This window comes from Archocentrus centrarchus, chromosome 20 (genome assembly GCF_007364275.1).
Source record: "Archocentrus centrarchus isolate MPI-CPG fArcCen1 chromosome 20, fArcCen1, whole genome shotgun sequence".
Taxonomy (NCBI): Eukaryota; Metazoa; Chordata; class Actinopteri; order Cichliformes; family Cichlidae; genus Archocentrus; species Archocentrus centrarchus.
This window is the reverse complement of record NC_044365.1, coordinates 23,041,135-23,057,320: the sequence shown is the minus strand read 5'-3', so window position 1 is coordinate 23,057,320 and position 16,186 is coordinate 23,041,135. Positions and strand designations below refer to the sequence as shown.

Genomic DNA, 16,186 nt, shown 5'->3' with positions numbered 1-16,186 from the left:
TGGCCAGAAAGAGACTGATACAATGTTGTCAGTCAAGGCCAAATGTCATCTATAGAAAGCTGGAGAATTGGGCCAAACATTGTTCTCGGGGGAGAAGCCCTTGGCTTGACTGGTGCCCTTGAGTGTGAAAAGGATCCTGAATTTCATTACCTGCGCCCCGGACTTTATTTTACTAGTCCTTGGCTCACCGGCAGGCCACGCACTTGTTGCACTAGTCCCGCGAGAGGGGGCTCCATGGGCGGATAGATGGATGGATGACCCTGCTGCTCCCCTCCTTACCAGTCCCAGCTGTCAGCTCCCTTCCTGACTAACCCCACCCTGCCCCCGGTACCATGGCGTCCAGCGAGGAGGACGGCACGGTTGAGGAGAAGGAAAACAACAACAAGAAGAGAACGAAAAGCACCCTCGCTACCGCATGGCTCACTTTCTACAACATCGCCATGACCGCCGGGTACGTGCGTTATTCCGCCCCTGTCGCCTATTAATAAGAAAAGCGGTTAAGTTATAGCCGCTCCCTAAAAAACTGTAAGCGTGTGTTGCTGTTTATAGGACTGTCTCCGCCGAAAGTGCCTGTTCAGCTCGCTGGATTTAGCAGCTCGTCGTCGCGCTTGAGTTAGGGGAAGCTTTAGTGATCTCTTTAATAGTTGATATGAAGAAGAAAGTGAGATTTATTTGTCTTGAGTGTTAGAAAATGAATGAATGGTGTTTGGTTAAAGTGGTAGGCTGGCGCAGCAGCCGTGTCCAAATAGGGCTGGCTGCATGGTGTCAGCGTCAAGGCCCACAGCGCGTCCGACAGTTGCAGTGATAAGTATAGCCGGAGCGCGCTGACACTGGAGCTCGGGTCTGGGACAGTGAAGTGCTCAACGGCCAGATTTTTAATAATATAACATTTGTATAAAAAGAGCTCCCAGTTTTATGATAAACTGCAGGACAACACATGAGAACTTGAGTATAGCAGAGGTGCCAGGTCACTGGATCAATAGTGACTAAGCGCTTCCAGTCTGGCACAATGTACTTGCCTTGTATTGATCACTTCTTTCTAAAATAAAATAAGAAGATATTTTTGCACGTCACTGTGACACCGATGTCTCTGTCCAACCCGTGGAAAGAAACTGCACTGAAGAACTTGTTTTTCATAGGCATTAGAGAAAGATAACTCAAGTAAATGCAAAATGCAGTTTGTAAACAATTTCTTAAGGGAATAAAGTTATCAAAGCCTACCTGCCCTGTGTGAAAAACTAATCGCCCCCTCCTTAAATCATGAACTAACTGTGAGTAACCACATTTTTTGGAAAGCTGAGTTAAATTTTACTAGCCACACTCAGGCCTGATTACAGCCAGACCTGTTGGATCAAGAAAACCCATCCATCTATCTATTTTCTTCTGCTTATCCTGTAGCTCAGGGATCCTCAAATCCAGGCCTCGAGGGCCAGTGTCCTGCAGGTTTTAGATGTGTCTCTGCTTCAACACACCTGAATCAAATATAGCAGTCATTTGCAGGACTCTGGAGAACTTGACTGCATACTGAGGAGGTAATTCAGCCATTTGATTCAGGTGTGTTGGATCAGGGACACATCTAAAACCTGCAGGACAGGGGCTCTCGAGGCCTGGAGTTGAAGAGCCCTGGTTTATATTGTAAAGACTATACAATAATTACAATAATTACCCAATAATCTGTGAGCAAGCACTTGGCGACAGTGGGAAGGAAAAACTCCCTTTTAAATCATTTAAATAGAAGCTGTCTGACAAATTGAAGTAGGCCAAAAGATCTCAAAAAGCATCATGCCACGAGAAACAGCTGAGAAACAAAGACACTGACCTCTGTCAGTCTGGAAAGGGTTACAAAGCCATTTCTAGGGCTTTGGAACTCCAGCAAACCACAGTGAGAGCCATTATCCACAACTGGAGAAAACATGGAACAGTGGTGAACCTTCCCAGGAGTGGCCGGCCTACCAAAGTTACTCCAAGAGTGCATTGACGACTCATCCAGGAGGTCACAAAAGAACCCAGAACAACATCTAAAGAACTGCAGGCCTCACTTGCCTCAGTTAAGGTCAGAGTTCATGATTCAACAATAAGAAAGAGACTGGGCAAAAATGGCATCTATGGCAGAGCTGAAGGTGAATACCACTGCTGACCAAAAAGAAAACAAAAGCTCATCTCACATTTGCCAAACAAACATCTTGATGATCCCAAGACTTTTGGGAAAATATTCTGTGGACTGACAAAACAAAAGTTGAACTTTTTGAAAAGTTTGAGTCTCGTTACATCTGGTATAAAACTAACACAGCATTTCATAAAAAGAACATCACACCAACAGTCCAAACACGGTGGTGGTAGTGTGATGCTCTGGGGCTGCTTTGCTGCTTCATGACCTGGACGACTTGCTGTAATTGATGGAAACATGAATTCTGCTCTCAACAATAAAATCCTGAAGGAGAATGTCTGGCCATCAGTTTGTTACCTGAAGCTCAAGCACAAGGTGATCAGATCAACACCAGCAAGTCCACCTATGAATGGCTCAAAACAAACTACATGAAGGTTTTGGAGTGAGATGTATGTGTTGGCATGACCTTAAAAAGGCCGTTCATGCTGGAGAGTGGGCCAAAATTTCTTCACAGCGAGATGAAAGACTCATTGCCACAAACGCTTGATTGCAGTTCTTGCTGCCAAGGGTGGCACAACCAGTTCTTAGGTTTGGGGACAATTACTTTCTCACATAGTGCTAGGTAGGTTTGGATAACTTTTTCCTCTTTAATAAATGAAATCATTATTTAAATTTGCATTTTGTAATTACTCAGGTTGTCTTTGTCTAATAAATTGTTTTTTTAATGAGCTAAAACATGTGTGACAAATATGCAAAAAAAAAAAAATAGATAAAAAATCAGGAAGGGGGCAAGTACTTTTTCATAGCACTGTAGATAAAGTGAGTAAACTGCAGGGCCACACATTAAATTGAACTGAATTGAGACTTGGTTGTTATTTCAAACACTGTTATTGGCCAAGAATGCCACAGCTGATGCATCCCCCAGTAAAATATGCATGATAATATCAGGGAAAGATGTGTACAGTCATTTTCCTTGTGTGGACATTTAATGACACACTGTATACAGTGTATGCAAAAAAAGACTTCACTTGAGCTCTGCTTATCAGGTATTTTTCTTTTGCCGCAGCCCAATTTTAAAGCATCTCATCGTTTTATAAATCAACTGAAATGTAAGCATTGGTGAATCTATAAACAGCTCATTGAGGACTGTTAATGGTTGACCCTGATGTTCTTTCAAATTACAGACCAATTTCTAAATTACCATTTTTATCCAAGGTTCTTGAAAAAGTTGTTTTTAAGCAACTTCAAGCATTTTTAAGTGAACGTGGAATGTGGGAAAAGTTTCAGTCAGGTTTTAGAATGCGTCACAGCACAGAGACGGCTCTTTTAAGAGTTTTTAACGATCTGCTTTTAACTGTGGACTCTGGTAGTCCTGCAGTTTTAGTACTTCTAGACCTGTCAGCTGCCTTTGACACTGTGGACCACGAGATCCTTCTAGCCCGCCTAGAACATGAAATTGGCATTAAAGGCACCGTTCTGACTTGGTTCAGATCTTATCTTACTGATAGAAGTTTCTCTGTCCATCTAGGAAACTGTTTTTCTACCACAGCAAAGCCTTCTTGTGGCGTGCCTCAGGGGTCCATTCTGGGCCCAATTCTTTTCTCATTGTATATGTTGCCTCTAGGGTCGATTTTTAGGAAACATAATGTTTGTTTCCACTGTTTTGCTGACGACATCCAGGTGTATATGCCCATCAAACTGAACAGCAGAGATCCATGGGAACCCCTGCTGAACTGTCTAAGTGACATCAAGTCCTGGATGAGAAACAATTTCCTAAATCTTAATGAAAGCAAAACCGAGGTCATATGCTTTGGTAAATTTGACCCCTCAAGCTACTCCTCTGGCACTCCGAGTCATTTGGCTCCTCACTGTCGTGATGCTGTGAAAAATCTGGGTGTCATTTTAGATAGTAGTTTTAAAATGGAGAAGCAAGTAAGTGCTGTTACCAAAATCAGTTTTTACCAACTCAGAGTTATTGCCAAGGTAAAACCTTATCTCCCGCAGCAGGACCTGGAAAAAGTTATTCATGCTTTTATTACTTCCCGCCTGGACTACTGTAATTCTCTGTACTTTGGCATAGATCAATCATCTGTGCGCCGCCTGCAGGTAGTCCAGAATGCGGCAGCTCGTCTTTTAACCGGTTTAAAAAAGCATGAACACATTACCCCAGTCCTGTCATCCCTTCACTGGCTCCCTGTCCGTTTTAGAATCGATTTTAAGATTTTATTGCTTACTTTTAAAGCCTTAAACGGACTGGCACCTTTGTATCTGTCTGAGCTGCTTCACTGTCACACCCCTGTAAGAGCTCTGAGGTCATCGAACCAGCTGCTCTTACAGAGGCCTAAAACTAGACTAAAACAGAGAGGTGATCGAGCTTTTGCAGCAGCAGCACCAAAGCTATGGAACGATCTACCTCTCCATATCCGCACAGCTCAGACGATACACACATTTAAATCTCTATTAAAAACACATTTCTTTTCCTTGGCATTTGGCTGCAGTGCTACCTCCTTTTAGATTGTTTTATGGTATTTTTATGGTACTTGTTTTAAATGTTTTAATTTTTAATTTTCTTATGTTATTTATTGTTCTTAATGTTTTTATTTATTTATTTTTATTTTATTTATTTATTTATTTATATATTTTTATTTTTATTTAGTATAGTCCTTGGGGTTACAGATCTTGTACAGCACTTTGGTCAACGTCGTTGTTTTAAATGTGCTTTATAAATAAACTTGACTTGACTTGACTTGACTAATGCTTTTCTTATCTGCTGTGCAGAGATATGTGCAGATTGTTTAGTTTTTTTTTTTTCAAGCTTTTTTAAAATGACCTGGATTTAATTTTTGTTTGCATGTTCCATGGTGCATGTTTTTTTAGGATGCATGCTAGAGTTGTGAGGAACTTAGTTTTTTTTTTTTAATTCATTTATTTACGACCTTTGACATGTATTAAAACAGTATGTTCCACAGTTTCTTCACTTGTTTCCAAGGTATAGTGTAAACTGTTCGAGTTTCACTCTTGAAATGCTGAATGAAGCTGGAGTATTAATAAGGACCGTGTCTTTGCCACGTTCCTAAATCTACAAAAACTAAAACTCATACAAGAGTGTAGGCTGTAAAAGATGCTGTGACTCTTCAATGATTTTACAGATTAAATTCAATAATTTTTTGATATTTTTCTTTAGTTCAAATTTTATTTGTTAGGGACAATCTGCTACTCCTTCACGTTGAAAGGAGCTAGTTGAGGTGGTTTGAACATCTGACTGGGATGCCAGGATGCTTCCTGGATGCCTTCTGGGTGTGGCAGGCATGTCCAGCTGGAAGGAGGACCTGGGGCAGATCCATTGATTTTAGTTGGCAGTTTGTTCAAAGTTCACCTCCATTTATGGAGAATTTTCTAATACATCACATAAAGACAATATACATTTGTCTGCCATCAGAAATTAATAATTGTCTCCAGTGGCTTATATTTCTGTATTTTTCATCAAGGATTTTTTGTTATCATCTTTAAAATAGATTTTTTTTTTTTTTCTTCCAGTTTTGGTCTTCCATACATTTGCAGCTTCCAGTAGTATCCCAGTTTATTTATTTTTTTAATCATCATTCCAGAAAAATGTCATCTGTCCCTTACACTTGGACTGAGTAGTGCGCTTATCTGATATTTCTATTTGTCTGCAGGTGGCTGGTTTTGGCCATGGCAATGGCACGCTTCTACATCCAGAAAGGCTCACACAAGGGTCTGTACAGAAGTATAGCAAGGACACTCAAGTTTTTCCAGACCTTTGCATTAGTTGAGGTAAGACTTCAGAGTCTTTCATAGAGACCATATAAAAGCAGTGCATGTAGCCCCTGGGTGTGAAAATGAAAGCAAATACATAATTGCATTAAAACTATACTATATCTAATGGTCAGCAGAGAGTGACTGGTGTTAAAAAGTATTAACTAGACCATAAATTAGTGATTATGGTCATAATCACTAGTTTTAAGTCTTCTTTAATAGGAAATGGGACCATAATTTTACCTGTCAAATTCTTCCACACCAAACTCACTCATCCATGTCTTTATGGACCTGCTTTGTGCTTGCTCAGTCATGTTGGAACAGGAAGGGGCCATCCCCAAACTGTTCCCACAAAGTTGGGAACATGAAATTGTCTGAAATGTCTTGGCATGCTGTAGCATTAAGAGTTCCTTTTGCTGGAACTAAATGGCTGAGCCCAGCTCCTGAAAAGCAACCCCACACCATAATCCCCCCTCCACTGTTGTTGAGCTGATGTGAAGGCCACATGAAGTTTGGAGGTCCATAGCGATTGACTGCAGAAAGTTGGCAACCTCTGTGCACTATGGACCTCAGCATCCACTGACCCCACTCTGTGATTTTACGTGGCCTACCACTTTGCGACTGAGTTGCCGTCATTCCCAGTCACTTCCACTTTGTTATAATACCACTAACAGTTGACTGTGGAATATTTAGTAGTGAGGAAATTTCCCAACTGGACTTACTGCACAGGTGGCATCCTATCACGGTACCATGCTGGGATTCACTGCGCTCCTGAGAGCGACCCATTCTTTAACAAATGTTTGTAGAAGCAGTCTGCATGCCTAGGTGCTTGGTTTATACACCTGTGGCCATGGAAGTGATTGGAACACCTGAATTCAATGATTTGGATGGCTGAGTGAATACTTGTGGCACTGTAGTGTACCTACATCCATCTTTGCCTTACAGTCTGTGGTGTTTCCTGTATCAAGTGGGACTTGAGTGAAGCAAAAGTAGCAATGAGAATGAAAATGCTGCAGAATATTCAACTTTTGTCCGTAAACAGGAGAAAAGACAATTAACCATTTTAACCCTACTGTTTATGTTTCTTGTCTTACAGGTGGGACATTGTGCCATTGGTATGTGACAACTTGCATGAAAACCATTGGTTGATTTTAGTTTAATTCTTTACAGATTTTCATAAATTCCACAATTTGTTCACGTATTTATTGCAAATTTGTGTTTCCTGCTTCGGCTCTGCTGCAGGAATCGTGAGAACTTCTGTGATTGTAACTGGGGTTCAAGTGTGTTCACGGATTTTTATGGTTTGGTTCATTACCAACAGCATCAGACAGGTGACTGTTACAATAAACAACAACTCAGCTACTGTTGACAAATTATACATCTTTAATTCACAGATTTCCCCGCGCTGCTCTTAACCTCAACACATTGTATGTATTGATAAAAATCAGAAATATAAAAGGAATTCTCACAACTTTTCTGGAAGAAAATCTGTTCAATTAAAGCTTTTTTTTTTTTTTTACGTGAAAACCATACTTTCACACATTTTTGCCTTTAAAAAGAGCACCCATCAGCTTTGAAGCTTCTTTTAACTCTCTATTGTTTGCCGTTTTCCTGACTTAAAGATCCAGAATGAAGAAAGCGTTATCCTCTTTCTGGTTGTGTGGACGATGACAGAGATTACCAGATATTCCTACTACACATTCAAACTGCTCAACCACCTGCCATACTTCATCAAATGGGCCAGGTGGAGACGCCGTTAGCCGTGGCTGAGATGAGCTTGAATTGTCTTTCCTGTGTGGGGACATTGTGTCTGAGCATGTCGGCCTAATCCTTTGAATTCACCTCTGGCGTGCTTCCCTTGCCTCGTACAGCCGAACGTGGATTAAGTATCTGCTGGCTAATACAGAGAGGAGAAGCATGTGTGTGTTTATTGATTAGCACCTCATTAGGCATTCTGTTTGTGGTCAGTGAACTAACCACTAACATTGTGCTCTGGTGAAACAGAAAAAGTGAAATGTATCTTTGTTTTTGGTTTAAACTTCGTCTGCCTTCATAAAGGTTAGAGGTAAAGAAAAAGTTTAGTTTGGTTGAGTAAAACACTGAAATGAGGTGTTTTCTTATGATGATCTGTGAAAAAAAAAAACAAATTCTCAGCTATAGTGTGACACAATTCCTGTCTTCAGCAGAAGGGAGAGTACTTGTGATGTGTGGTTCTGCCCTCGAAGTAGCTCACCTGAAACTGGAGTCATTAGAAGAAACATGAGCTGTGCACACTGGTAGCCGTCCAGCACAAAGGCTCAGCACCTAAAATTTTTCACGAGTCTTCAGGCAGTTCATCTAATGCCAGCTACTCTTTTGTTTCTGCTCCGGATTCTTGTGCTCTTGAATGGCACCCTTCGCATCCCCGCCCCCACCCTTCACGTCTTTCTTTGCGCATGGAGGAGACGACAGGCACCCCGGCGAGGGGCTCGTGTTCAGCTGCTCCTGTTTTTAAGACCATCTGTTTTGGTCACGGAATGTTCACCCAACATTTCTCTCACATCCGCTGAGACGCTCCCCCGACCCTTTGCTGTGGTCCTGACTAAATACAGGAACCCTATAGTCCTGAGTCATAGCATATCATTTGGTACTGGAGAGAGCTGCTGTCACAATAAAAGGCACGCTGTCCCAGTTATTTGGGGGAGGTGACAGGACTCTGCAGAAGAAGTTAAAATGATGATACTTTGTGATTAACTGTGATGTGAGCAGGAGTTCTACAAAGAGCCTCTACTGTATCTCAAGCCCTGATAGCCTGTTTTTTTCAGAATTTCAAATATTTTATGACCAATTTGTGACCATACTTTGGTGCGGCGTTCCTTAACATGTTTACAAGTTTCTTTCTCCTGAGTGTGGATTTGTCTTGCATAAACAAAATACATCAAAGTAATAATTTAGTGTGATCATTCAGTCACTTGTAGTTGTTTTAATCCCACAGTGATTGGCTGGTTCTGCATACAATATAGAACAGAAGTGACTACAGCTCCATGCATCATCAAATAACTCATAATTTTTGGTTTGCTCTTTTCTGGAGGAACTGTGTTGCTGTATCTTTTTTTTTTTTTTCTTCTCTATCTCAAAATACCCCCTAAAGTACTGTGTTTTTTTTTTTTTAAGTCTCTTGACATCCTTGTCTACTTTAAAGTTTTCTTTTTTCCCTCCTACATTCACTTCTGTGATTTTGGCGGTGAGCTCTGGATCGTTTTCACACTAAAATGGTTCTCTTCTGCCAGGCTTCTGCAAACTGGGAGTCATCTTGCCTGCCAATATTTTGTTATATCCACAGGAACATATGGTGCAATCTATAAATCTCATCTTTCCAACAACTTTTGCATTCATCCACACAACTTTCAGGACTACTGCCTGGGTGCGGCTCACTCCATATATGGTGGACCTCATCTGAACTCAACAAATTTATCTTGGCCTTATGAGACCAAAGAATATGCTACTAGTAATAATCAAGCTCTCATGTTCTTTAACCTAGTTTAAAGAGGATCTGTTATATTTTCCTTATTTTTCCTTAGACTGCTCTAAAGACTCCATTTCAGACAGCTTTTGCTACTCTTGGTTCTTTATGAGAGGGGATATCCCTAATAAAGCTCTGACTGTGAGCACAGCAGCCCCACCCATGTGCTATTTGAACTGCTGTGTGTGAGGTGCAGCCAATCAGAAGAAAGTTGAAAGTGTGTGCTAAAGCTAAAATGGCTCGTTTGTAGATGGTGGATGAACTGGAAGGCCCAATATAAGGTAACTGAGTCATGCAAAGTTATTCCAGGAATAAAAAATATGGAGCTAACAGTTTATTTAATTGCACAGGGTTAACTCACTTCTGTATAGCCTTGTATGTTCACCACCAAACTTGAATCATAGTTCAAAGTTTTACCATAATTGCTTTAAGGGACTTTCATGTGTTTTAATGCTTTTTACTATAAATCAAATATGTGGGAATCTGTGCAGTGATTGCCTCCATTGTGTGAGATTAAAAAGTTGGCTTCAGATCAATATTTTGGTCACTTTTGTTGGAAATGTGCCACTGAAAACAAACAGCGAGGCAAAAGATGGTGTGTTTCTGGTTGTTCTTAACACACCAGATCATAAATCACATTTTGGGCTCATTAAAGTCTCAGATGTCAAAGTTTTCTAGATACATGCCAGTTCACTGGTCCAGTGTGGAGAAGTAATTGTGCACTGGCATGAAAAGAGGTGAGTAGCTACTGGAAAGTAAGAATGCATACTTTACATTCAGAAGGCAATAAAACATAATAACAAATCAACTTATTCTTTGGTAGTTAAAAATGGTTGTATTTTTAACTTTGCACCCCCTGTTGGTCCAAGTGACTATACATTACATCTGGTGCACTGTGCTCAATTCTTATGATAGTTGCCTTTTTTAGTATTGCCAACTTATATAAACAAAAGGCTGCAGAAGATGGGAAGCTTCATTTGAACTTTTGCATGTGGACAGCGCAGAAGTGGGAAAAATGATACCTCAGCATGATCCAGATCACTCTGCCAAAATCACTTGAGTTTTTGAAGATGGAAAAAATGTGAAAGTATGACCTTTGTAGAATATTCTGCTTGAACTAAATCCAATTGAACACCATATCTCTGGGATACCTGGACGGTAAATTTGTGTCCAAAACTCAAAGCAGCTTTTGTTACGCTGTGTGGTCCTGCATTAGTGAGTTTTCTGTTTCGGTGTGCATGCCAGTGTGTTAACATCCTCTGACTGTCAACTGTCACAACTGTGTGAGTGCTAAAGTGATCATGCTGCTGGATTTGAAGACATCCTGCTCTTTCTTTGTCTCACAGATACAACCTCTTCATTGTCTTGTACCCGCTGGGAGTAATTGGTGAGCTGCTCACCATTTATGCTGCACTGCCGTTCGTACGCAGATCTGGAATGTACTCCATGAGGCTTCCAAACAAGTATAACGTGTCATTTGACTATTACTACTGCCTCATCATCGCCATGCTGTCCTACATCCCACGTAAGGAGCAATCTCATGCCTGTGCACTGTCTGTTCTAACATGTAGATCAGAATCTCACATGGCCCACATGCTTTTTCAACTTTAAATGATTTCCTCCTGTTGCCATAAAATGATTCTACCTGCTCTGCTCAAACAGCTTTTCTTTTCTGTGCTGTAATATTTACTGTTATTGGATAATTTGGATAGAATTGTCATGTTATGTGTAATTTTATTTGGATATACTGTGTATTGATGTGTTGTACAAAACTCTAAATATAAGGATTGGTTTTCATACTTTGATGAAATGTCTTTGCCATCAATGACTGCCTGAAGTCTAGAACCCCTTTTTTAGGTTGAGATCAGTTGACTGACTGGGTTACTGAAGAATATCCATTTCTTTGGCCTGAGAAACTCTTGGGTTGCTTTGGGTCATTTATCCATTTGCTCTGTGAAGCCCCGTCTGATCATTTTTGCAGCACTTGGCTGAATCTGAGTGTAGCCCTGTACACCTCACAATTCACCCTGCTGTGTCTATCAGCAGTCACATCATCACTAAACACTTTTCTCCCCTTAAATCCCTTGAATTAAAACTGAAAGTCTGCACTTCAATCACAGATTGATTTCAAATCCCCTGCGGTGGTCTACAGATGCAAAATTACAAAAATTGTGTCTTTGTCCAGAAATATATGGACTATCTATCTATCTTATATTTTATATATATATATATATATATATATATATATATATATATATATATATATATATATATATATATATATATAATTACACATTTTTCATCAAACAGAAATGATGGAAAATATGATGATTGGCAACGTGACCTGTTGCTTTACGTCAGCTGGGATAGGCTCCAGGCTACACCAGACCATCACCATTAGATTACATCTGTGAATGCATTTCTGCTCAGTGTGCTGAACCAAACTGACAGTTGTTTTTACAGTTTTATTTTCATTTGTGAATTTGATTTGTATTTTACCCTAACTTGCTTTAGTAAAACCTTAAAACTGAATGATAAACTGACCCCAGTTGTGTTTATCATAGTCACAATTGCCCTGAATCTTTGTTTCTTTCTCGCAGTGTTTCCTCAGCTCTACTTCCACATGCTGCGGCAGAGGAGAAGGGTGCTTCACGGGGAGGTCATAGTGGAGAAGGACGACTAGACAAGCACCACCTCACACCTTCATTTGAGCCAGTCTGCCTCCACTTCACCCTCACCTCCACCACCACTTTATCTTCGTCTTTGTCTCACCTTTTAGCACCATCAGCCATTACTTTCTTCATTGCACGGGACCTGAAGAACCACACAGCTGACGACGGCTACAAACCGGCAACAATCAGAAATGACAAAGCCACGGAGTAAAACCGCAGTAATAATACCAGATCTGGAGTGCTTCTTTGCAGGATTCATCCCTATCTGAATGGTAATCTTGGAAACATGTTTACAGACAAAAGCCTGTGGCGTCATGTCTCATCACTGAGAAATCCTGAGTCCTTTATTCACCCACCAGCCTTACTGCATCTTGTTGCACTTAAGCGTCGCATCCTGAGAGAAACGAGTACTGAGCCACAACACTGCACCCCGAAGGAGAAAGAGGCAAATGGGAAGAAAGATGTTAAATTTGTCCCCTGAATTCAGGTCATCGTCTAGCCCACAAAATTGGCAGATTAATATTTTTATATATATATAAAATGCTTCAAAAGAGAGAATCTTCATAGCTCAACAATAAATCTACATTTGGACAATATGCTGCTTCTTTTGTCTACGTGTGTAACCGTATGTGTAAATGATGCAATGTGAAATGAGCGGTTAACACTAATCATATTCTTAACAGTAATTTTATTCACATACTGTGAGCAAGCACAGATCCAACTTAACATTGCGTCTGCTTGGCTCAACTCGTGCATTCTTTTGTGTTGTTCTGATGTTTACTATGTCAAACTAATTTACAAGAGTGCATCTTAAACTAAATTTGAGTCTTCACAAAAGTAGTAACTTTTTTTTTCTTTCTATAGGCCGCTGTAGGTACAAGACTACAATTCGAATTTATGTGAGCACTTGCAGTCTTCAGTCTCTGTCTTGTTTGTTTTTTGAAAATATCCGGTGTCCATAATGCTGGGACAGTAGTTAGACTCCCTCCTACCAAAGGTGCTATTGTAAGATCATTTTAGTCTTCTGTGCAGCTGAAGGAGTGACTGTAATTGGAGTTGACCTAAAGCAGGAAAACAGGATGTGAAAATGACTGAGAGGAAATGTTAGTGAAGAACTGAATAGCCCATGATTATCAAAGAAAAACCTTTTTTTTTTTGCTTGTAATCTGGGTTAGTGAAAAACAATAAAAGACAGTTATTTAAGGGGGAAAAATGTGAAAATACCTTTTTGTGCAAATTCAATAAACGAAATTCTACAATTACGGAGAAGAGTTTTGTGATGAGCTTCACTCTGGATCTGCTCGTCTGCGTCCGCTCCTAAATCTAGAAATCGGCCAATGAATACAACCACCCCCCCGTAGGTTTGATGTGTTTATTTGTTGGTTCTTTTGTTTTGCAGGAAAATCCTGAGTGCAGAAAACAGCACATTTTGTAGGAAGGATCCACAGATTTTTATTCATGAACATATTTATGTATGTAATAGCGGAAAATAAATCATACATAAAAGAATTAAATCTGTAAACACATTTACTAAAACTCGAGCTGATTGTGGCATTTTTCTAAGTTTATGCATGAGTACTATATTTTTTTTTCTATTTTTCAAAATATTACATAGACATTCAGGAGGTTAGATAACAGTTTGTTTGAAGATAGCATATCAGCGACATGTTTTTTGCGCATCATTTTGCACACCTTATTCTATTTTCTTCAAATTATATAAAGAGAAGCATTACTGGAAGTCCATTTGGCTTCATAGATTTCATATTTTCCTACAAAACTTGCATAATGAAATATACATTCAGATATTCGGTTGTACGTGGAGTACAGTTTTATAAAATGTATTTAAAAAATATATAAAAAATATTTATATATATATATAAATCAGTTGATTTGGTTATAACAAAAAGATTCTCTTCCCTCCTTGGTCGCCCTGCTGTATTGCACTCCTAATGTTGGACTGGCTTCACTTTGGAGGAGAAAGGCATCTCATCAGCATTGGACAGATGTTTGCCGCTGCAGCCCTGGGCTCATTCAAAATTGTCCCTTTGCTCTCTCCATATGGACTGTCCCACGTGTTGCGTCAGCTGGACCAGTGCCACATGGGTGCAGTCTAGCTGCTCGCTGTGCACTCAGTTTGAACATGTCACTATGATCCAGGCAATCGTGCTGTGAGGAAAAAAAAAAGATCAGCATTAAGATACTGTGTAAAATATGATTAAAATGACTGTGGAGCAGTGAAAACAGGCAAGACACATGTCGACGTACAGGTCTCCATTTCCTTCTCGCAGATGTAGCTTATGAGATCTTCACAGAAGAAATCGTTCCATAACGCTTCGTGGATGAGACCCGCACAGTCTTCTCCCTTTTCATGGCCGTGGCCCCAGTTGTCCGGCTGACCAGGCTTCCATTTTCTGCAGGCAGACAACAGGGGGCGATCACATGTTAGATTTATAGTGTTTGATCTAAGAGTGTGGTAGAAAAGAGAATAAAATAAGAAGCATCCTCCAATTTTCCACTGAATATGCCTTGGTGGTTAACTTTTCTCAGTAATGTTGCATTCATCTTTTTCAGCATTGGTCTCATTGTTCTATTTGCAGTTTTTTGCGCTTTTGTGTTTATCTAAATGTTCCCAAAAGACAATAAAATGCTCTCACTGGAAGCGCCAGTATAAACAATATTAGAATGAATTTGAATGCATTTCTTTTGTTTAAACAGGCGGCAGCCTGAGGAGTGGAGGTCTACATGCAATTCAGAGCAATCACAAACCTTTGAAAAGATTTTCACAGGATTTTGGATGTTTATTTAGTAATGTTTCATGTAACTGAAAACCTACAGCTTCATCTGTAGATGGTGTTATTATTGTTGGCATTTTTATTGGAAAGCAGTATTTTTCTGAAACAAAATATCCCTCCCGAGCATTTCCTGATTTAATACTGACGTGAAAGTAGGTTCGGTTCCATCCAGCCAGCGCCACATGCTCTCCTCTTCCCTGTCGGTCAGACCCATCCAGAAGTAACCTTTGCCAAAGATCTGCCTCTTCAGCCATTTCTGAGGTCACACGAGGACAGAAGAAACACTCAGTCAACACTGACAAACAGTACAGAGCAGCGTCAGGTTACAAGATGTGCGAGTCACCTGTTCCTCCATGTCACTGATGATCACTAATGAAGCAGACATTAATTCACAGGTTGCCTTTGCATCATCAAAACTGTGCAGGTCTTTGGAGAAAAAGTAGCACTTGTTTTTGTAGTTTAGCCACTCATCAGGGCATCCTGCAACACATTGAATAGTTGCAGTTAATGACTCAAATAGCATTGTATAATTTATTTTCTTCCAAAGTGAGCCGAAGATGAAGAAAAAATAGCTTAGCTTAGCATAAAGATAACATTCCTGTAAAACATCTTGGAGTTTTGACAATACAGCTAACAGCATGTAAGTCTATTAAAGCGGATTTATTATACATGTCTGTATTTTCTGTGATACACATATACACTGCTACAGCTGTGGATGCTTGTATTAAACATTGCCAAGGTTTCAAATAAAGAAGCTGGCTTATGTAAAAGTAATCGCTATAGGTCAAAAGCTTAGTAGTTTTTTTCTACTCTTGGCTCTGTATGGTTTTAAAGAGCCATACCTTTTATATGGTGATCTCAAGCACACAGATCTGGGTGTGAGGGGCAGCGAGTCAGAAGGAAGATGGCTTAAAAGAAGGGTGGCCTTAAAGGGAGGGGAACTAAAATGGTTTGTTTCAGAAAGAGGATGAAGTGATGGCAAATTGCACCACTAGTTAAGTCCAATGACAAAAATACAGAGTTGGAAATGAGCATAACAGGTCTCCTGTGACTAAATTAGTTAGAGCTTGAGGGGCTGGTCGGGGCAGTTTTTTGTTTTTTTTTATCCTTTTTTTTATCCCTAGAAGGAACCAAGCATAAACTAACCAGCTGGTAGCAGTAGCCTATTATTTTGCATGCAGACATAAAAGTTATGTTGATCTTCTCATTGGCAACAAACTAAACATGGCACAGTGCCACAGCTTTTTTTTTTTTTTTTAATCTGATAATGTCATTGTAGTGTTATTCCAGTTACTGACCAATGTAAATACATGCTAGCAGACTGAGGCAAAATCAT

At 40.0% G+C, this 16,186-nt stretch overlaps 2 protein-coding genes across 2 annotated transcripts in view; one reads left to right on the top strand and one right to left on the bottom strand.

Moving 5' to 3' along the window:
- Nucleotides 1-153: 153 nt before the first annotated feature.
- Nucleotides 154-13,415, top strand: hacd1 (3-hydroxyacyl-CoA dehydratase 1). The gene is made up of 7 exons (XM_030756047.1): nucleotides 154-451; nucleotides 5,785-5,902; nucleotides 6,981-6,999; nucleotides 7,127-7,215; nucleotides 7,507-7,628; nucleotides 10,733-10,911; nucleotides 11,987-13,415. The coding sequence occupies exons 1-7, from the start codon at nucleotides 333-335 to the stop codon at nucleotides 12,067-12,069; spliced, it is 729 nt and encodes a 242-aa protein (XP_030611907.1). The 5' UTR covers nucleotides 154-332; the 3' UTR covers nucleotides 12,070-13,415.
- A 10-nt stretch (nucleotides 13,416-13,425) lies between these two features.
- Nucleotides 13,426-16,186, bottom strand: part of LOC115799086 (collectin-12) — a 40,474-nt gene continuing 37,713 nt past the window's right edge. The window contains exons 7-10 of the mRNA XM_030756045.1: nucleotides 15,194-15,330; nucleotides 14,997-15,106; nucleotides 14,324-14,469; nucleotides 13,426-14,224 (exon numbers count right to left, since the gene is read on the bottom strand). Coding sequence (XP_030611905.1) covers nucleotides 14,205-14,224; nucleotides 14,324-14,469; nucleotides 14,997-15,106; nucleotides 15,194-15,330 — 413 coding nt within the window. The 3' untranslated portion in view covers nucleotides 13,426-14,204. The remainder of the gene's footprint in view (nucleotides 14,225-14,323; nucleotides 14,470-14,996; nucleotides 15,107-15,193; nucleotides 15,331-16,186) is intronic.

Coding starts and splice junctions, on each gene's coding strand:
- hacd1 (XM_030756047.1), top strand. CDS start 333: ATGGCGTCCAGCGAGGAGGACGGCACGGTTGAGGAGAAGGAAAACAAC. Junction 452..5,784: donor AACATCGCCATGACCGCCGG/GTACGTGCGTTA, acceptor ATTTGTCTGCAG/GTGGCTGGTTTTGGCCATGG. Junction 7,629..10,732: donor TACTTCATCAAATGGGCCAG/GTGGAGACGCCG, acceptor TTTGTCTCACAG/ATACAACCTCTTCATTGTCT.